The 22746-nt window shown below is 40.6% G+C and overlaps 1 protein-coding gene across 1 annotated transcript in view; it reads right to left on the reverse strand.

Annotated features, from left to right (window-relative positions):
• Positions 1–22746, reverse strand: part of LOC127876902 (E3 ubiquitin-protein ligase HERC2-like) — a 140151-nt gene that overhangs the window by 97180 nt on the left and 20225 nt on the right. The window contains exons 10-19 of the mRNA XM_052422408.1: positions 22239–22434; positions 20740–21056; positions 19764–19946; positions 17564–17700; positions 11441–11639; positions 4021–4168; positions 3376–3551; positions 2587–2782; positions 1965–2147; positions 732–919 (exon numbers count right to left, since the gene is read on the reverse strand). Coding sequence (XP_052278368.1) covers positions 732–919; positions 1965–2147; positions 2587–2782; positions 3376–3551; positions 4021–4168; positions 11441–11639; positions 17564–17700; positions 19764–19946; positions 20740–21056; positions 22239–22434 — 1923 coding nt within the window. The remainder of the gene's footprint in view (positions 1–731; positions 920–1964; positions 2148–2586; positions 2783–3375; positions 3552–4020; positions 4169–11440; positions 11640–17563; positions 17701–19763; positions 19947–20739; positions 21057–22238; positions 22435–22746) is intronic.

Consider the following 22746-nt stretch of genomic DNA (forward strand, 5'->3'; position numbering starts at 1 on the left):
AGGGGTTTAACGCATGTGTGTAAAGTGTCGTCCCAGATTAGCCAGTGACGTTCGCACAGGCTAATCAGGGACGACACATTCTGCTTTTATGATATTTTTGGTTTAAAGAAAGTCTCTTCTTAGCAAAAATCCAGTTTAGGTGGAAAGTGTCGTCCCTGATTAGCCTGTGTGGACTGCACAGGCTTATCTGGGACGACACATTTTTGGCACATGCGCTAAACTCCCTTTTCACAGAGCATAACTCAAATATTTTTAAACTACACATAAACATGGAGCTGATATGTAACAATAATTATCACCAAATTGAAAATTAATTAAATAAATAAAACATGGTTCTGTTTTCTGATTTATTAGAATATCAATGCAATCTAGTCCATCCTATAATGTAACTATTGGATTGTCATAAAATAGCAAACTTCATATGTCGAATGTCAGCTTCATTGGTAACTATACGGATGCAAACTGGTAGCATAATGCAGTTAACAAATAAAAAATGCCCCAGTGAATTGCTTTTTCATGTAAATCAAGCATAAAATGGTATAAAACACATGAGCTAAAAAAACTGAAGATTGCGTGTGCTATGGCTTTGACAAAGTTTTAATGGGGTTGGACAGAGTACATTAGAAAAGCTGATTTCAAAATCCCATTCCCTGTTTTTTGGTCATTGTATCAAATTTTGGTTACTGCTATTCCAACTTCAAGCAACTAACCACACCAAACATCCTACAAACCTCTTTGGACACGTTGGCCTGCTTATGAGCCTTGCCCTCCTCGAGGATTTTCAACAGGAGGTCAACCCAGCGATGTGAGGACATGGCGTGACAGATGGTCTTGTCCGTGGCGATGCTACGCAGGAATCCCAGACTGCACCAGCTGTAGTGCTGCTCACAGGCAATCTGAATTGACGCCGTGTTGATGTCTGAAATGTGCAAGTGCATTTGCGTAAAATGTCGTCCCAGATTAGTCTATGCATTCCACACAGGATTATTATGGACACTTTACACTTTCATGATTTTTTTTTAACGAAGGCACATCTAAAGAAAATTCCAGTCTAATTGGTAAGTTTCTTTCCTGATTAGCCTGTGCAGACTGCACATGCACATCTAGGAAGACACTTGATGCACATGCTTTAAACTGGAAGCCTGTATATCCCCCTGTAATTTGACTGAAAATCATAAAATAAACCTTAAATTTTCCTCTTTGATTTGGAAATCATTCTCCAACTTAAATTAATGAAATACCTGGTACATGTATTGTTTAATAAAATCACTAAATATCTGTCAGATAATGCACCAAATATGAGCTGACAGATTGATAAAACAAAATAATATTGTACCATTTTATCAGGCTAATAAGAATTTCGTTCACCTGAGCCATGCAATGTGATAACTGAGCATCTGAAAATTTGAATAAGGAAGTACAAATATACCATGGCATTTGTTAGAAACAGACTAATGTTATATAATACATGATGCATAAGAGATATGTGTAGCACAAATCATTTACCTGCCTGTATCACTCAAATGGCACTCTGCTAATTAGATTCTTTCTAATCATATGTATAGCAACATACGCCAAAAGGATTAGGTCACTATTAGTTACATTATCATAATTTCATTAAACCCTTTACCACTTAGATACGTATTTTTACGCATGTGTAATCCCTTAGAAAGTTGATTTTAATTAAAGGCCTTTCTTACTGGGTTCAAGTTTTAAAGAATTCATTTCCATTCCTTAAATACTGATGAGCAGCAAACAGCATAAAACCTGAACAGACTGCAAGTTACTTGCAGACTGTTCTGGTTTTATGCTGTTTGCACATAGCCATTTTTACTTTGCTTCTGAGTGGGAAAGGGCTATACCCATGTGACACGGACAATTGAGACAATCATAGGAATTCTTTAAGAAGTACCAAACATGGATCTACGAGCATGTCAGATCAGATGCCCAGTATGGAGACTTACTGAGTCCATAGTTACAGCCGCAGTCCACTATGTTCCTCATCAGTCCACACAGAGCCGACACAGCCTCTTTTTGAGTCGTCTCCGAGAACAGCCCAGTCGCTATGGATACCGTTCTCAGCAGGTTCAATGTCTCTTTCCTCACCAACACTGTGGGATCCTTGCAGATGTCAGTCTTCACTGACTCTGCAAACAGAAAGAACATTGCGGATACTGACAGAAAGGAACTAAAGATGATACATTTCCATTTGGCTACAAGAACATGTTTTAGCAAAATGTCAATGTACACATTTCATTTTTTCAATTGCTTAATAGCGGTAAGTATTACACTTAACACAAAACACATGTGTAATGGTAATTCCACCCATAAATAACATTGCCCAGTTTCATATCCCCTTCAGAGATGACTATTAGGGTCGCCCTGACATAGTGGATATGGCTTTTACCTAGCAACTGGGAGGTCACAGGTTCAATCCCCACAGTGGGAGGGTTCTTTAGATCTCCCCAAAAAGACACCAAGTGTTGGTTCTACCAAGGAAACGGACTCATGAGCCTTAAAATACACCATAGGCTTTCCATGCAATTGAGCTAAAATTTACAGAATGAAACTAAAGAGGTAACTGACCTTTGGTTGTTGTTTTGTCCTCCTCCTCCTCCTCCTCATTCTCCGGCAGCTCCGGTGGGTCGGCCAACTTGAGGTCATACTTGCCCTCCTTGCCCATCCTGTAGCTGTTAGTGCTGCCAGAGTCCCACTGGATACGTATCCACCCATCGTTACCCAGCTCTCCAACCACACGGCCAAGGCTTGGTGGGGGACCGTCCTATGGGAAGTTTTATAAGAAAAAATTAGTCCCATTTTGGGAAAACTGGGCTTATTGTATGTGTGTAAAGTGTCATCCTAGATTAGCCTGTGCAATTCACACAGGCTAATCAGGGACGATACTTTTGTTGTTCCAAGAGGCTAAGACAGGTCAGGCAAACAAGTAAGGCCATGATTTTTTCACGTTTTTTTTTCAAGTCTATAACTAGGGATGCAACAGGTTACAAAAACATTAATATTAAAAAACAAAAACTGATGGCTGATTTCTCAGCAGAGGTGTATTGATTAGCATCTGGTACGCCTCTTCATACAGTGACTGGAGCAGATTAACACTGTTCATAAATTGCATTCACAGTATCATATGAATTAAGATTAAATTAGACGTTTAAGCACAGTCCAAACTTATAGAAGTCAAGCAAGCAAATTAGGTAGGAGTGCTGGAACACACCCCTGGTCCTAACATAATAACATAAGCTGCCTTAGGAACAAAAGGTCAAAGAACCTCATTTATTTCAAAATACAAACACACATTTTTAAAATCATTTTTTCCATAACAAGCATCAAGTGAAAAAATCATGACACCTGCTACATTACCTGGTCTCCCCATTTCCAGTCCTGCCCGCGTACAACACGACTGCCGACCTTCATGAGTGCAGCCAACTCTGGTCCCGACAGGGGGGCGGGGGCTGACTGCTTCTTGTGCCTCTGATCCTCCAGTATCGCACAGATGCTTGGGGCCATCTCATGTACCGGACGGTCAGGGTCGGGACCTACAGGCACATATAAAGGATCTTACATAGGTTGTCGTTTTGATTTTGTACTTTGATGGTAAATTGTTAATATTTTTTCATTTCTTTTTTTAAATTTCTTCAATAACTATCCAAAGCGACATTTTGCCATCAATATAAAAACAAAACAGAGGCTTATTTCGGGGAATTGCTTCTAATCCAAACACAATCTGAACTAAAATTATACAAAAAAATCAGAACATTTGTTACATTTAAGCCTATATGTTTATTAGTTATATGAGCCTCGTTCTGGAAAAACTGGGCTTAATACATGTGCATTAAGTAATGTCCCAGATTTGCATTTGCAGACTGCACAGGCTAATCTGGGACAACACTTCACACACATGCATGCGAAAACTCAGAATTCTCAGAACAAGGCTCATACATTAATAAACAAGATTGCAATTTTAATGATGATGCTAGGTGTTGGTAGATCTCCCACAAGACGCACCAATGAGCCTGAGGATGCTCTGGGTGAGAGCTAGGAGCCCGTTGTTCATGAGCAGGCTGAGGCTGTTGCCCTGGTGAGAGGACACCAGCAAGCCGAGGTGGGCCAGGATGAACCGCGCCTGGGGCAGCATTCCAATCTTAAGCTTCTCCTAAAACAATTTTTTTTAAATAAAATTCATTTTAATTATTAAATACTTACCTGTTATCTCATGCTTCTCCTTTCCAAGGGGAATTAACTCATCCGGAATTTTAACTGGGAATCCACCACCTCAATACCGTAATACAGGCCAGGTTAAACATAGTGCAATGCAACCTAGCCAAAAATCGGTAACCAACCCTCAATATTCTTTCAATATATATACAAAAATATTAATCGAATAGCGGGGTGGGAGGTGGGACTTACCGATAACAGGTAAGTATTTAATAATTAAAATGAATTTTATTTAATTTTTTTTGTTTTAATGTCATAAATACTGACCTGTTATCTCATGCTGATTTTGCAGCTGCGGTGGGAAGGTTCGTATATTTTTTCCCAACACAGTAGAACCCATAAACAGGGTTATCAGCTAATGATAGCAAAACCCTAAACAAGGGTTATCAAGTAATCTTCGTTAAAACGGTATTAATAATGACTTCTCGGACAAAGTAATATGTCTATGTCGTAAAGAAGACACTACCGTTAGTGAAACCACAACAAGCCCAAACATATACAAATTGTATTGTTGGCACTTCAGAAAACGAAGATAAAAAGATGACAAAGGTGGTCAGATTCCTCCAGAAAACAGCTTAGAGCACGTCAAAAAGTGGGGTGTGATTAATATATGCCCACAAAACAGACAGAGCTCTTAATTCATGCGGTCAGATCCTAAAAAGGAATGATAATGCCCACAAAACAGACAGAGCTCTTAATTCATGCGGTCAGATCCTAAAAAGGAATTAATCCTTAGATAGGATAAGAGTAACTTTCCTTAGTCAAGGTCTAACCCGAGAAATAGAAGCCGCAGACACATCTCCCCCTTTTTAGGAAAATGAAGAGTGTCTTTTGAGAACCTCGAATGGACTTCCGACTAACACTGCTGAGATAGAACTTCAAAGCACTGATTGCCCATAGAAGTTTATCCTCATCTTCATAACTACCAGTTTAAGAAAAACTTGGAAACTTGAAGGTAGAAGCCATATAGAGGACTTGATATTAAGCAAGGAATCCAGGCTGACACAACAAAGTGAAGACGACATTAGATCCGACTGGAATTGGTCGTATTCAACAGAAAAAGCATGAATTTCACTTCTCCGTATGGTAAAAGCCATAATAAGAAGGAAAACCGTCTTAAAATTATATTGGAACTGTTAATAAGCCTGATGAAAAAGGTTCATAGGAAGCTCATTAAGCATCCCAACATGTAACACAAGTCAAAACCGCTTAAGAAGGTAAAGGAACGAAAAACATAGTGTTGACGTTCCATAGTTTGGATCAGTTCCAAAATAGGTAAGACAGCACAGAGTTGCGATGACTTACACAAAACAAGGTATACGAAAGCATAATCTCTATCCTTTGATGAAGAAAAGAACAAATTTCTTATCATCAAGAAAAAGATGAGAAAAACCTCTATGTATCTAGCAGAGTGATTAAGGTAATAACTATGCTCTGGAATACCCAGTCAAAAATGAATTTCCATAGAACCTTTATACAGTTCCGATGGAATTATCCTTGCACAAGTAACAAGGATTGAAACTCTAACAGAAAAATGTTCTTCTGTAGAAATAACTAAAAGTAAATAATGGCCAGACATGTAGTGGCACATGTTTGGATCAGTAAAAATATGTCTATCTGAGATATGATATTTGACCTGTGAAGAAGTTTCCTGAAAATAATTGTACAGGAGACTTAAAAGGTCGTAGAACCATAATCCCATGGTTCATTAAGTATATTGCATGAAATTATGGCAAAAAACTCAGTTATTGCAAAAACTCACCAAGAAGGCAAGATATTCCAGTTTATGTCAATGGACGAATGTATAACAATCGCACACCCTGCTGGATCGATTTCTGTGAACTGCATTATTGACGTTGTTTAGCATACCGGTATATACTGCGATCTACGATCGCATAACGCTAATGACTAGCGTTTGATGATAAACAACATTCTTTGATATACTATGCATCAATTTTTGTACGCCATGCAAATTCACTGCCGCGCATGCGCAATTACATTATTTGAACCCAACGGAAAAATAATTCGACAGAAAGAACTGCAGGACAAAAGGTCCAACAGGGCGTTGAGACGACCTGGTATGAGAAAGACGATAGAGAAAATTTGTTGTTCTTGCAAAGAACGAATAAGTTCCTGATTTCCAGATACAAGGAGTGATAATATGATCACCTCCGTGTCTGTAAGTAAACCACGACCGATGTGTGATAGTTGAAACCATCACAAAGGAATCGTGAAAATGTGTTGTAAATGAAAAACAGCTAAAAAGAATTTTCGCTTTTCAAGATGTAGATGTGCAGGTGATATTCATTAGGATACCACATAATTGAGAAAATCAAGATACGTTGTTCTATGTGATCGTCCCTAACCTTCTCTGCTCACATCTGTATAAGATGTAAGGAAGGTTGTGGTAGAATAAACTATATTCTTGCCAAGATAATCTTCTAGTCTAGACACCACTGAATAGTGGTAAATAATGACAAAAAGATGGAAATCTGTGTCATTGTATAATCCCAAGATTAATACAATTAACTTAAAAATAAAGCTGAAACGGACGTAAGAAAAGACGTCTCATCAGAAAGACCGGTGACCGGACCGGTAAATACCGACAGGTGACCGGAACCATTTGTCAAGGATGGGTGGGCAAAAAAAAAATCACGGCAAGCCGAACTTTCCCACTCCAAACACACTTGAAAATTGGTAGAATAGGACAGTGTTTAACACTTATAAGTTTATGACCTATCTACAGAATATAGCCTCTTCTTGAACCAATAACAGGCGCCTTTAAAATCCTGGATAATACAGGTCGTGAAGTCATAAATTTGCGAAGTACGGAATTATGATTGACAGTGGTACCTCCGGAATCGGAGGTGTGATGGCAGAAAAAGGTGAAAACCCTACGAGTAACCTTAAGGGGGTCCACGCTTGCCGGTAGAATGCATGGAAGTCTTAAATTCTGACTTGATTAATCCATTTACTTCAAGACTCCTAACCGGGACGAATTCCGAAAGGAATACGACCAGGTATAGGAAGACGGCCTGTTATGGCCAGAAGTGTAATAGAAGAATAACTTTAAGATGAGGTCCCTCCAGATCCTAGGATCTAAGATCTGAATTCAATAGCTCCCAAGCCATTTACAAGACTGTAGCCGCTATGCGGTCAATCTGATAGGCAATCCTATGTATCAGAACTCTTGTTGATTCCAGTAGCTTGAAAATATGCACTGTCGTAGGAAAAATAGAAAAGCAGAAGTCGATACAAAATGTCGTCTTGCTAATCCTGCTAGCGTCATTAATGTGTCCCAACTGTTCCGTGACACTGACTGCAAAGTCTGTAGCCGACAGGTAAAGGCGGTTAAAACAATTCATCCTTCGGGTCTCGAACATAAATTAATAGAGGTCAAATAGTAATGTTCGACCTCAATGCTAGTCTCCGAGCCCACTTCAGCCGATCTATCTGCAAGACCAGTAGTCTGCATGTAGCCGGTTGAGATAGAAGTAGAAATAACAGATATAGGTATTTCATAATCTTCTAGTATTAGTAGGTCATAACCAGCACCAGAATGGATGGTCAGGAAAATCAACCATAGATCAAGTCAGCAGAGATTATTTGGTAACCGTCGCCAGTAGAACATCAGTATTGAAAAACACAAAAAGTCATGTAGATTGTTGAATCCATAAAATATAGTATTCAATACAATCATAGCCAGGGGTATACAACTAGGTAATGTAGACGATACCCGTGATACTAAAAATTGACCGATGAAAACACAGTGGAATACCGGTAATTGGTAACTGGTGACCGAACCGGACCGGTCAATGACCAGTAACTGTAGCCAGGTGAACGGACCAGTCATAATATGACCGGTGACGTTACCAGTTAAAGACCGAAAAATGGTGGAATCCATATGGTCTGATATCAATGTCAAGCACTGCTCTGAAAAGAAGATCGTGCCAAAAATCCAATCCGATGGCGATGAGACATCACTTATTCTGACCGGTGACCAGTGATCGGTGATATGACCGATGAATGGTGACCGATGTCTGGTGATCGGGATAATATAACTGCGTCAGAATGGAAATATCTGTTGCAGAAGAATGACCATCCACGAAGTCATCTGATAATGTTAACCAGAAAACAACGGTAGATTATCAGTTTTAATAGGCATAAGTGTCCTTGTAGTGGTTAACGCCTACGTGATAAGTGGCGACATCCATATAACTGCGATGCCGAAATATTGTTCGGCTACACTGGAAATATTGTCTTCTACAATATTGTCTCCGTGAGCATTGACGTGATCGCTTACCAGCGTATCAATGCCGAGAACTGCTCAATGAAGGAGAGGTATGTTCGATAACTATCCTGTTGTGCTCAATGAAGTCCGATGATGTCTACGTGAAGGTTGATGACGTCCTCGCTTCATGTCGAGATCTGGATCGGCTGCGCTGTCAAGATGTGGATCGGCTGCGCTGTCGAGATGTGGATCGGCTGCGATGAGACGGAGATCTTCTAGACAACGTCTCCGTGAGTGACGACGTGATCACTTACGAGAGCCGCAACGATGAAACCTGCTCGACAAAGAAGAGCGTGTCCGATGTTTATTCCTTGATGAAGACGATGTATTTGACGACGAATAGGAGAATAATCCAATGATGAAGACCGAGTTCCTCTTCTTGACCGGTGACTGGTGTTATCGGTGGCAGGCCTAACTGATGACTGTTGACCGGTGATCAATGACCGGACCGGATCGGTGACATGACCGGACCAGTGACATGACCGGTGACCAGACCGGACCGGTGATCAATGACCAGACCCGTGACATGACCGGTCACATGACCGGACCGGTAATGAATGACCGGACCGGACCGGTGATCAATGACCGGACCGGTGACATGACCGGTGACTGGACCGGCCGGTCAGACGTCGATCAAAGGTCCGTGATCAACGTCCCCGGTGACGTACCGGTCATATCATGACCAGTGTTGTCACTGGATAACGACTGTATGGCGGATGCCAAATGGTCCGGCATTGGTCGATGTCCTTGACCAATGCCATCGGGCAAAGACCGGCTGACGGGTGTCGCCATATGGTCTGATGTTGACCGACTGTCTAAGAGACTTAGCATAGTACGGTCGCCATCGTGCCCGATACCCGGTGACTGATGCTGCAGCTATCATCCATGGTCTGCATAGTCACCGGGTATTATCCACTCTTGTTTCTGCGACATTCATGTAGTCGAATATATGAAAAACAAGAGCAAAACATATTCAACCATAAACTGGTCACAGACCAGATTATCATACGGCACATAAAATCATTATTTGACCATAATGAAAATTATAATAATACTGCTGTAGATCATAAATTAAACAAAAGTTTAATTCAAAACAGATGAAAAATAAAATGACGATCAATTAGATTGTCATACGGAACGTTAAAATCATTATTGCACACAATGGCAAATGATAAACAATCTGTCAATAGAAGAACACGCTTTGCACGATCTCGTAACACATTAGAAGAACATGCTTTGCACGTTCTAGCAATGTATTAGAAGAGCACGTTTTGCACGTGGTCGTTCGCGCCTGAAAACACCCAGCATGGTAGAAATAAACCATTGTTCGATAAAAACAAGCATGGCTTACCTTTTACAAATGAAACAAAATCCATTAAATCCACACAAATTAATCCGAATGAGAAATAAAAAGATAAATAACACAATTTATCTATTCAAAACCCCAATCAACCAAGTGAAATAAATCGAAAAACAATATTTTAATTCAGAGCCGTAAAAGACACGTATACACCTGGTCGATCCGGAAAGAATATTGAGGGTTGGTTACCGATTTTTGGCTAGGTTGCATTGCACTATGTTTAACCTGGCCTGTATTAATTATGGTATAGAGGTGGTGGATTCCCAGTTAAAATTCCGGATGAGTTAATTCCCCTTGGAAAGGAGAAGCATGAGATAACAGGTCAGTATTTATGACATTAAAACACAAGTAATAGGAGCTTAATGTACTTGTTCAAAGTGTTGTCACGGGCTAATCAGGGACAACACTTTACAATTTAATTTTTCAATCATAAGAAGTCTCTTCTTAACACAAGTCGAGTATGTGTGGAAAGTGAAAGTTGATTTCACAGGCTAATATGGAACAACACTTTCCACACATGCAACTCCATTATCCCACAGCAAGGCTTACATATAACAAAAGCTAATCAGATCTTGTTATATTCAACTGCTGAAATGCAGTCTTTAATTTTCAAATGGCTCATCAGCTTTTCTGTGAATAATAACGTTTTTAAAATAGGCGTAAAACTAGGCTATCTCTTCATATGGTTCACCATTTCTTCCACTTCCAACTTGATACAGCAAATTATATCACAGTTAAATGTGTTAAACAAGGGCTGTTTGTAAAACATGCATGCCCCCCATATGGGCTGTCCGTTGTAGTGGCAGCCATTGTGTGAATACGTTTTTTGTCACTGTGACCTAGACCTTTGACCTAGTGACCTGAAAATCAATAGGGGTCATCTGTGAGTCACGATCAATGTACCTATGAAGTGTCATGATCCTAGTCAAAAGCGTTCTTGAGTTATCATCCGAAAATCATTTTACTATTTCGGGTCACCGTGACCTTGACCTTTGACCTTGTGACCTCAAAATCAATAGGGGTCATCTGCGAGTCATGATCAATCTACCTGTAATGTTTCATGATCCTAGGCATATGCGTTCTTGAGTTATCATCCGAAAACCATTTTACTATTTCGGGTCACCGTGACCTTGACCTTTGACCTAGTGACCTCAAAATCAATAGGGGTCATCTGCGAGTCATGATCAATCTACCCATGAAGTTTAATGATCCTAGGCGTATGCATTCTTGAGTTATCATCCGGAAACCATTTTACTATTTAGGGTCACCGTGACCTTGACCTTTGACCTAGTAACCTCAAAATCAATAGGGGTCATCCTAGGCCCAAGCGTTCTTGAGTTATCGTCTGACAACCACCTGGTGGACGGACCGACCAACCGACAGACCGACATGAGCAAAGCAATATACCCCCTCTTCTTCGAAGGGGGGCATAAATATAAAATAATGGTTTCAACATGTCGGTGTTAAACTCCCACTAAGGTAAAGGTATATTAATTAATACTGATACTAGCAATATGCGTTTTTGTGTTGATGAAGCATGTTTACACAAACCCACAAACCTTTGTATTGTCCTTGCTGTTAAAGTTGGGCATCATGGGGTTAACTCCTCTTGCCTTGAAGGTCATGTCGACCTGGTGGATGTACTGTCGCAGCTGTGTGATGGACCATCTGAACAGCTCAGAGAAAGTCATCTGCAGCAGGATGCGGTCACATGGGGGGATAAGAGGAATGTCCGTCAGACAATGGGGCATCGGCTTGCTGGAGGGGGGAAATATGGGCTCATGTTGAGTTGAGTAAAAGGAGCCTAAATTGAATATCATTCTGGAGAAACATGTGCAAACAGTGTCATCCCAAGATTAGCCAATTCAGTCTGCACAGGCTCATTTGGGACAAACTTTCTGCCTAAGCTGGATTTTTGGTTGGAAAAGACTTCCTTTCATGGAAAATTCCATAAAGTCTGAAAGTGTTGTCCTAGATTGTTTTTTTGCCGACTACACAAGCTTATCTGGTATGAGACTTTACAAACATGCATTAAGCCTTGTATTTTCAGAACAAACATCAATTGATGGCAAAATATGGCACCTGAAAACTTGAAATAAACTTGTCCTGACAGGCATCAAAATTATGTCGGACAATCAGATCCATACCCACTGATAAAATAAATCAATTGTGTCAAAAAAATGCATCATGGCTTTTGTAGAAATTTTGATACTGCATATCTCACAAGTCTTACCAGATTTAATCACCAATGGCAGAAAAATGGCTTGGTGTCACAAATTTTCACAAAATTTAAGCACTGGTCTTCAACACAAATTAGTATGCATGTTTGAGCCCACTCTGTAAGTGACCCTAAGACCTCTCATATCTCAGACGCAGACTCAATATTGAAATAGTCAGAAAAACAAATTTTCTTAAAGTAAAATTCATTTTAATTATTAAATACTTACCTGTTATCTCTAGCTTACCCCTTTCCAAGGGAGTTATTTCATCCGGAAAATATTCAAGCGCTGTGAATCGTCCACCTCTAAAAAGAATCCAAATCAGGTTAAAGATAGTACAATGCAACCTAACAGGAAATCAAGAACCACAACTCATCTTTCCTTTACGCAAACATAAAAAGGCGATGAGCGGGGTGGGAGGTGGGACTTACCGATAACAGGTAAGTATTTAATAATTAAAATGAATTTTACTTTAAGAAAATTTGTTTTAATATCATAAATACGTTACCTGTTATCTCTAGCTGATTTTGCAGCTGCGGCGGGAAGGTTCGCATATTTTTTCCCATCACAGCAGAACCCATATAGAGGGTTTACAGCCAGAGATAGTAGAATCACGTCCTCTTATAATCTTTGTTAGTACAGTATAGTACTTAATTCTCGGATGGCACCAGTGTACTTACGCCATAGAAGAAACTACAGAATGTGTTCCCCCCTGTGCCTGGATGTAAGCCACCACAGATGTGTTGTCTGTTGACACCATCACACAAGAGTCTCGAAGATGTGATTGGAAATGAGATACAGCTAGAAATACTGCTCGCATTTCTAGATTGTTGATATGTAGGTGAGATTCCTGATGAGAGCACAACCCTGAAATTATCAGACTGAGAGGTTCCAGGTGAGCACCCCACCCTTCCTTGCTTGCATCCGTTATTAGATATAATGACGGTTGTGGAGGAAGAAGGCGTACTCCTGCCAACAGAGTCTCCTCGTCTAGCCACCACTGAAGATGAGACCTTAAGGAGGGAAGGATTGGAATCTGTGTTAATAGATTGCCTGGAGACCATTTCCAACAAGCTGAGAGATAGTGCTGAAGAGGACGTAGGAAGAGACGTCCCAATTGCACAAAGTCTGCTACTGAGCTCAGGATACTGTTGAGAGAGAGGAGTTCTTGAGCTGTTATATTAGATTGGGACAAAACCCAGTTGACCTTCATCATTAGGTCTGATATACGTTGAATAGACACTCTGACCCGATTGATGTGGGTCAAGAAATTCATTCCCACAAACGTAAAGTCCTGTGAAGGAATGAGGTCTGATTTGTCTGCATTGAGAAGGAGCCCTAACGAGAGGAGTTCCTTCCAAGAGAATTCTAGGTTGTACAGAAGCAATTGACGATCGAGCTGGTGTAAGAGCCAGTCGTTGAAATACTTTAGAAGAATAATCCCGTGAACTCTGAGGTGTGATCCGACTGCCGACATTAGTTTGGTAAAAACTCGTGGGGCTGTCGCAAACCCGAAAGGCATAGACCGGAACTGGTAGACTTGGCCTTGAAAGGCCAATCGCAAGTACTTCCGGTAGTTGGGATGTATAGGAACATGGAAGTAAGCATCTTCCAGATCCAAAGACACCCCCCAGTGCAGGGGTTTGATGGATTCCCGTATGAAAGAAGGAGTCTCCATTTTGAATGTTGGTTTGAAGAGATACATGTTGAACACTTTTAAATCTATTACTGGTCTCCAGGAACCATTTTTCTTTTGAACAAGAAAAATACGACTGTAAAATCCTGGAGAATAAGGATCTTCAACCCTTTCTACCGCCTGTTTTTCCAAGAGCCCGAGAATGGACTCTGGAATATGTGGATGCCGAGATACCAGCTCTATAGGGACGCGAGAAAGTGGAGGCCTTTTTTCGAATTGAAAAGTCAGGCCTTTTGTCACAAGAGAATGAACCCATGCGTCTGAAGTTATTTGAAGCCATCGATTTGAGAAGTGGAAAAGTCTGGCCCCGACTGGTATTTCCGGCATCGGAGGTTGTGGCGGTAGAAAGGGAAGGGCCCTAGGGCTGATAAGCAGGAGGTGCGCCCCTGCCGGTAGAAGGTTTGAAATTCCTCTGTCCCGGCTTGGGTATGCCCTTTTTCCCAGAATCTTTATTAAAAGACTTGTGTGACAAAGAAGGTATGTTATAGGAAGACTGCCTATTAGGACCTGACCGTGGATTAAAAGAAGGCTTTTTAGAGAAAAGGTTATTTCTCTTAGCCGTCTTGAATGCTGGAACTGCTGGTGGCCTAGAAGCAGGATGCTTAAAGACCCCTTGGCGTTGTCCAGAGTTGTTTCTAGCTAAAGAAGCATGAAGTTGGTCATCCTTGTCAGCTTTGATTGCTTCTTGAATCCTTCCACCAAAAAGGAACCCTGATGTGAGAGGAGCTGTTCTGAGCGAGTTCATACCAGGTTCCAACAGAAAATCTTTAGGTAAAGAAGTAAGGATAAGATCTCTACGAATCCTTAGCATCTCGGACATTGAAGAAGCAGAAGTGTGAGATAAGGCCAGTGTGGTCCGTGAGAGATGAATTAACAAATCACGGAGTTCCTCCGGAACAGATTCCGACCAATCACACACCATTTGTAAAATTGTTGCTAGCATAAAGTCAATTTGGTTAGTCAAACCTAATGATCTACGTTCCCTCATTTCCCAAGTTTCCAACATTGAAAACGGAACAGAAACTGAATTGGAACCACTTGGCATTACAAGAGATAGCTTGCTAATGTCCGGATCTGGAACCGGAAGTCTTGAAAAATCCAACCCAGATGTTGCATGTGGTACAGGAGGTTTGTAACTTTTACTACCTTCCTGGTGTTTTGGATCAGCTAGTTCCTTAGGAATTTTCCATGTTTCTCCTCGTTTTGGAATAGTCTTATTAGCTGATTCCAATGATTGAAGAACAGATAGACAGTAGAACCAATGGGAAGTCGCGGGTCAGGACGAGCCGTCGACTTTATAACCCTGTTGGGATCAAATGTACGAAAAAGTTGTTCTGTCACAGAAATCGTCGCATTTGAAGACAGTTCAGCAGGTTTTGGACAGTAATCTTCACCAAGAGTACGAAACATCAGTTCATAGATCTGACCAATCGGAGCTAAATATTGATCCGTCTCAACATTAGATACTGCATCTGAATCAGCCTCACTCTCTACAACACCAGCGGTGTGTATAGAATCAGCAGGAACAGAAGTGATAATATCTTGTACAGGATTGTAATTGTCTGGTAACAGCGAATGATCATCCCCGACGTCAGCAAACTGATAATGTAAACCGGAAGATGGTAAATTATCAGCATTGACCGGTACAAAATGTCCCGCCGAATTCTGTATCCATAGTGTATCAGGATTCGACAGGGTAGCTGTAGGGGGTACACGACTAGATACGGTAGATGATACCCGTGGTGTTGACACTGACACCGTAGTGGTGAGATGAGCTCCAGAAGATGCAATACGTGTGGCAGTCAACGTTGGAGCCGCCACATTTGGCATTGAAACATGCGATTCCATAACGGAATACAATGGTGAACGACTATACGAATGGTAGGTCCGATGCTGTCTACGTGAACGTTGCCAACGTTCCGTTTCCTGCAATGTCAAGGTCTGGATCGGCTGCGCTGTCGAGATGTGGATCGGCTGCGATGAGATAGAGATTTTTTGGAATACCGTTTCCGTGAGTGACGGCGTGATTGCTTATGAGCGCCGCGACGATGATAACTGCTCGACGAAGAAGAGCGTGTCCGATGTCCACTCCTTGATGAAGACGATGTATTTGACGACTAATCGGATGTAGAAGAATAAGCCGATGATGAAGACCGAGTTCTTCTTGACCGGCGATTGGTGTTATCGGTGGCAGGAGGCCTAACTGATGACTGTTGACCGGTGACCGAACTGGACCGGTGACATGACCGGTGACCGGCCGGTCATATCATGACCGGTTACGTCACCGGACAAAGACCGTAGAATGGCGGCTGCCATGTGGTCTGACATTGATCCAGTCGTTCCATGATCAATGTCGCCGGTATGCATGGTGTGAGTCATAAGATCTGATGACCATCGACTGACAACAACACCATCTTGCCCGGTACCCAGTGACTGACAAAACCGCTGGTCATCCTTGACCAGTGGAGTCACCGGGTAATCAACGTCGGATGGAGGTTCGTTGCGTTTGCGGCTGATCGACATCCTCCGGCGACCTGCTTTGGTCCATATGTCGTAAGCCCACAAATCGCAAACCGCACATTTGTTATTAAATGTGCAACCGGTACATGCCAGGCAAGTATCGCGGGAATCCCACCTTGCCTTGATATGACCACAAGAACCTCTATCCTGTAAGTTCATTCTGAAATAAAAGAAACAGAATGACCTACAAAATACAAATTAATGATTATAAATTCAAATAAAAAGTTAAACCACAAAATGTAAACACAAAGAACGCTGTCCAATTGACCTCAATTACTTATTGGGGAATAGGCACGAATTCCTCGTGGTTCACGTGCTCATGACGTCATGTACATGAGCGACGCTACAAACAAAGAAACCCAGCAAAAGCAGAAATATGACAATAACTGCAACAAAAAGTATAGAAATATAAACCGAATGATACAAATAAAAGATAAATAAACTTTATCCTTTTAAACTCCGACAAAAACACAGTGAAAAGAACACATAAGTCCTGAGCCTAAAATAGGCGTGCACATGGTTTTATCCGGAAAGGAAAGATGAGCTGTGGTTCTTGATTTCCTGTTAGGTTGCATTGTACTATGTTTAACCTGATTTGGATTCTTTATAGAGGTGGACGATTCCCAGCGCTTGAATATTTTCCGGATGAAATAACTCCCTTGGAAAGGGGTAAGCTAGAGATAACAGGTAACGTATTTATGATATTAAAATACCTTCAAGGCAATAGCTTTATTCTTTTCTGCTCAGAAAAAAAAGGAAAATTATACTATGCAACCAGCATAAAACCAGAAAAGCCTGCAAGTAACTCGCAGGCTTTTCAGGTTTTATGCTGTTTGCTGCTCATCTGTATCTTAGGCTATGAAGCCTACACAGTTCGAATCTAGTAAGAAAGATCTTTAATTGGATATGATTTTCTAAGGGCCTACAAATTGGTCAAAATGTGTACAGATGTATTGAAGTGGTAAATGGTTAAAAAACCATAGCCTTTTTCTGGGAAAACTGGGCTCAAGGAATGTGCATACAAGTTGTCCAAGGTTAGACTGTGCAGACTGCACAGGCATATCAGGGACGATATTTTCCGCTTTTAGTGATTTATCATGTAAAGGACGTATCTTTTAAACAAACAAAAAACAGGCAGAAAGTGTTGTCCCTGATTAGCCTGTTTTGACTGCTCATGCTAATCTGGGATGACACTTTATGCACATGCATTATGCCCAGTTTTCCCTTGACATGGACCACTGTCTCACCAGATCCTGTGTCCCATGGTGAGCAGTCCCTGCCAGCCACAGAGCAGGTTGTACTTCACCGAGGAGACGAGGTGCTCCTTGTGTACCAGCGACAGCATCATCTGGATCCCCTTCAGGCGGTTCTCAGCTCGGTGGACCTGAACCATAAACATAAAGCAAATTTAGCTCCTGACCAGACTGCAAAACTGATCTGAAGCTACCCTGGTAAAATATGGCATAAGACAGCAGCATCTGGCTCCCATTCAGATGGTTCTCTGCCCGATGGACCTGCATGATAAACTCGCACGGAAAGTTAACATATTGCACATGAAGATCCAAACAAATAAAAGGTACTGCTAAAAAGATGGTTTCCAGACGATAAAATAGAACCAGTTTGTTGGCCCAGTCTGGTTAAGAGTGACACTGTCATCTTATGAAACCTTGCGTGACTTTATAGCAGAAATGGTAGCTCCTGACAACAACTGTCACAAACTTTGGGATTTATATTGATTATTTTAGTATATGAATTTCGAATAACACAAAATAAAGTTTTTTATAACTTCTTTATTTTACCTTTCCTTTGCAATAACAAATGACTAGATCATAATTATGGACTAGGTTTAAATAATTTAACTTTTCTGTAAGAACAAAAATTTTAGTTGGAGAGAACGAGCCACAACATCAAAGATACGAAACTTTATATAAATCAGGAGTGATTAATTCCACAAGTGGCCTTCCTGATTTTAAGTAACTGACAGTCTATGCAAAATTATTATAAGCAATAGTGAGCAAATCCGCAACATTAATCGCAATGTTATCCAAATCTGCAAAGTTCCGCCATATGCAAATCCGCAATGTAAAGCAATTCTGCAATATGCAAATCCGCAATGTAAAGCAATTCGGTAATGTAAAGCAATTCCGCAATATGCAAATCCGCAAAGTGACTAACTATCCAGATAAAAGCCAAATAAGAGCTGGGAGTTACCTATATCCGAGCAAAACCCATCTCCACAAAAAACTATTGTATTTATGCAAATCTCTGATAGGGTTTGGGCACTAAATTAAATAACCAGGTGATATGAATTTCGTTTATGTAGCTTTGACGTATTAATAGAATGTAATGTATTTCATGATTCAAATGCTTTTTGTTCAGAAAATGCATTTCATGATTCATGTGTTTTTCGTTCAGAAATTTTGATTATGTTAATGTAGATTTTTTATTTTAATAATCCTTTTTGCTCCAATTTATATTTTTTGGCGGGAAATATGCTCATTTTTCAGTGTAATCAGGATTATCTTGCTTTTCATGTATTTCTTAAGTATTTTCCCGCCATTTTTTCTACTATATATTTCGAGATAGAGAATGGATGTATAAAAGTTCAAGTTATTGTAAAAATGCTGTGTACAAGTTTGAAAAGAATACGTATTGCTATAGGGTAATACAAGTGGTCTTAAAGGATTTAAAGAGATGTTCTTTGTATTAATTCAGTGTAGTTACAAACGGAAAGGAAATTCCGCCACAACAACCCGCAATTTCACCAGCCCTTCTGGAGCTACGTTGGCCGCAAATGGCATATTTTTTGCTATTGATTAATAAATACATAGCTTTTTGCAATGCTGATTTTAAAAGAAAGTGTAACCTCTTCACGGCCTCCATGATTTCCTACATGAGTAAATACATTACTTCTTGTCCATGTCTTATTTAACTCCTTACAAAAATCATTTCTGACCGCTTGAATCAGTTCTTGAGTACACAAATACAATTTCCAAAGTCAATGTCTTAACAAATTATGAGGATTAGTCTTTTTTTACTTATAGCAAATTGACCAAACAGGTGCTCATCAAGAATTTTAAATAGTTGCGCCTGTATTAATAGTTTTAATTACTGAAATTAAAAGAACGTATTATTGACCTGGTGGTAAAGTGATTTCCTGTATTATTGACCTGGTGGTAAAGTAATTTCCTGTATTATTGACCTGGTGGTAAAGTGATTTCCTGTATTATTGACCTGGTGGTAAAGTGATTTCCTGTATTATTGACCTGGTGGTAAAGTGATTTCCTGTATTATTGACCTGGTGGTAAAGTGATTTCCTGTATTATTGACCTGGTGGTAAAGTGATTTCCTGTATTATTGACCTGGTGGTAAAGTGATTTCCTGTATTATTGACCTGGTGGTAAAGTGATTTGTATTATTGACCTGGTGGTAAAGTGTATTATTGACCTGGTGGTAAAGTGATTTCCTCAACTTCTCGATATCAATGTGATCCTTGTTCATCACAAACTCCACAATCTTGTTCACGAGAGGCATGTCGGCCCGGTCTCTACTGCCCGTCATTCGCTGCTTCAACCAATTCAGTCTGTTGGCGCTGGCAATTTCCTTAGACAGTTGTTCCAGGGACTCTTTCTGTGAACAATCAAGGGTCATAAATGTGAATCCATTTTATTAAGAGCTGTCCAAAGATATAGGGCTAAATTATTTGTCAGATTTAGTTTAAACCTATTTATTTTAGCTCAATTGCATAGAAAGCCTAACGTTTATTTGAAACGATCTCCGTTTCCTGGGGAACCAGCGACCTCCTGATCGCTAGGTGGACACCATATCTACTACACCACTGCCACCTTTGTCAGATTTGATAGTGTAAAGTATGTTTTCTATTTTTCTGCAATGTTTCTTTGTCATTTAACTTATTTGCAGATGTATTTGTAATCACACAACATTCACTGTAGAATCTATAAAAATGACATAGTATTGGGCCTTACGCAATGAACTCGACATCATAGGCTATTTTTTTAATAAATTAAACAGAATAGTTTTGACATGATTAAATCATGACCTTGCATATACATGTAGCTGAATGTACATTCGACTAAAATGGGAGGAGCTTAGATAAAAAAGTTCTCACAATTAGCTTTTTAAATGATGTTTATGAGAAATAATATGTTATAATGGAATATTTTCTATTAAAAATTGTTGTTAAATTACTCACAGTAAGAACAATCGATGTGTGTCATAAAATGAGATTCATTCAAGTGATGGAATTCCTAAACATCTACGCACCAATTTACATGACCATGGCTTATTTGATAATATACAATGAAAGAATTGTTTTGTTTAGAACAATAAATTTCCATGATGAACGTTAATTCTGCCCACCAACTTTTATTAAATTTCTATCATAAACATGAATTCTGCTTACCTTCTTATATTTGCCATGCTTTCTCCTGGAATGTGACTTGGTGTCCATGTTTTCCAGCGTGAGTTTCTCCCTGGCGTCCTGCACTCCACTATCTGACCACTCCTCCTCAATGGTGGGGACCTCCCCCTTCCCGTAAACCTTGACACCTGACTCTGCCCCTGCCTGCCTGTCACCAGCGGAGGCTCCACCCATCTGACCAGCCGACGCCTCTGATTGGCCGACATCTTGGCCTTTGACTGCTCCAAACTGCCCCGCCTGTCGAGGCTTATCAGCTGTAGAATCTGTGCCACCTGCTGTGCCAGAAGCCTTAACAGCAGCTTTAAGAAAACATGCTGGTATTAATTTTATTTGTTATTATAATGTTTAAAAAGATTGGAAAGACTCGTGTTGATGTTTTAGCTACTAGTTCTCTTCCATGAGAATGATTAATTATCAGCTTCAATGAGAGTTTTATGAATTTAAATTGATGGATATAATGCTCATACATTTTGGAAAATAAAACTGAATTTCTGCGTCTGGTGAGCTTCATTGACTTAAAGGAGCTCAAACTGACTTAAAGGTCACAGTTGTGTAGTGGATATGGTGTCCCCCTAGTGATTTGGGAGGTCACAGTTGTGTAGTGGATATGGTGTCCCCCTAGTGATTTGGGAGGTCACAAATGTGTAGTGGATATGGTGTCCCCCTAATGATTTGGGAGGTATGGTGTCCCCATAGTGATTTGGGAGGTATGGTGTCCCCCTAGTGATTTGGGAGGTATGGTGTCCCCCTAGTGATTTGGGAGGTCACAGTTGTGTAGTGGATATGGTGTCCCCCTAGTGATTTGGGAGGTCACAGTTGTGTAGTGGATATGGTGTCCCCCTAGTGATTTGGGAGGTCACAGTTGTGTAGTGGATATGGTGTCCCCCTAATGATTTGGGAGGTATGGTGTCCCCATAGTGATTTGGGAGGTATGGTGTCCCCCTAGTGATTTGGGAGGTATGGTGTCCCCATAGTGATTTGGGAGGTATGGTGTCCCCCTAATGATTTGGGAGGTATGGTGTCCCCATAGTGATTTGGGAGGTATGGTGTCCCCCTAATGATTTGGGAGGTATGGTGTCCCCATAGTGATTTGGGAGGTATGGTGTCCCCCTAGTGATTTGGGAGGTATGGTGTCCCCCTAGTGATTTGGGAGGTATGGTGTCCCCCTAGTGATTTGGGAGGTATGGTGTCCCCCTAGTGATTTGGGAGGTATGGTGTCCCCCTAGTGATTTGGGAGGTATGGTGTCCCCCTAGTGATTTGGGAGGTATGGTGTCCCCCTAGTGATTTGGGAGGTCACAGGTTCAATCCCCACAGTGGGAGCGATCTTTAGATTTTCCCCATAGACACCAAGTACTGGTTCTAGTCCCAGGAAACAGAATCGAGTGAGTTTCAAATAAGCCAAAGACTTTCTATGAAATCAAGCTCAAATAAATAGGTTTAAACTAAACTGACTTACAAGTCAGATTGTAAACACAAATACCTTTTTGCTTCCTGATGTTTTCCAGGACAGAGTTGATGGCAATGTCCCATCTGGAGGTCGAGTGCAGCAGACGTGAGTTGTTCAGGTCATTCATGTTGTTGCGCATCGCCGACCTGAGCTCTTTGAACAGGAAGTGACATCGTTCAATGACTGGAGTGCACACTTCCTTGTAGGACCCAGCCTGGTCTTGATGGGCCTAGACAGACCATGGAACATTGTAATGCCATGAAATGTAAGGTATTGTAAAATATGTCCATTAGACAGGGTCATCTACAACACTTTAAGCAAGCAAATTTTCTCCTATTCCGAAGAGTGAATACAGAGTTTAAGGGGGCCACTTTATGTTATTACCACTCACAGTTTTAAAGTCCCTGAACATTTTGACCATTAGTTTTTCAAAATGTTTAACAATAAAAATTAATCAGCAATCGGTTTATAATGACATACCTGATCATTACCAATCAAATTAAAATATAATTTGACCATGCTTTTGAACTTAAAAATCAAG

This window comes from Dreissena polymorpha, chromosome 4, assembly GCF_020536995.1.
Source record: "Dreissena polymorpha isolate Duluth1 chromosome 4, UMN_Dpol_1.0, whole genome shotgun sequence".
NCBI lineage: Eukaryota > Metazoa > Mollusca > Bivalvia > Myida > Dreissenidae > Dreissena > Dreissena polymorpha.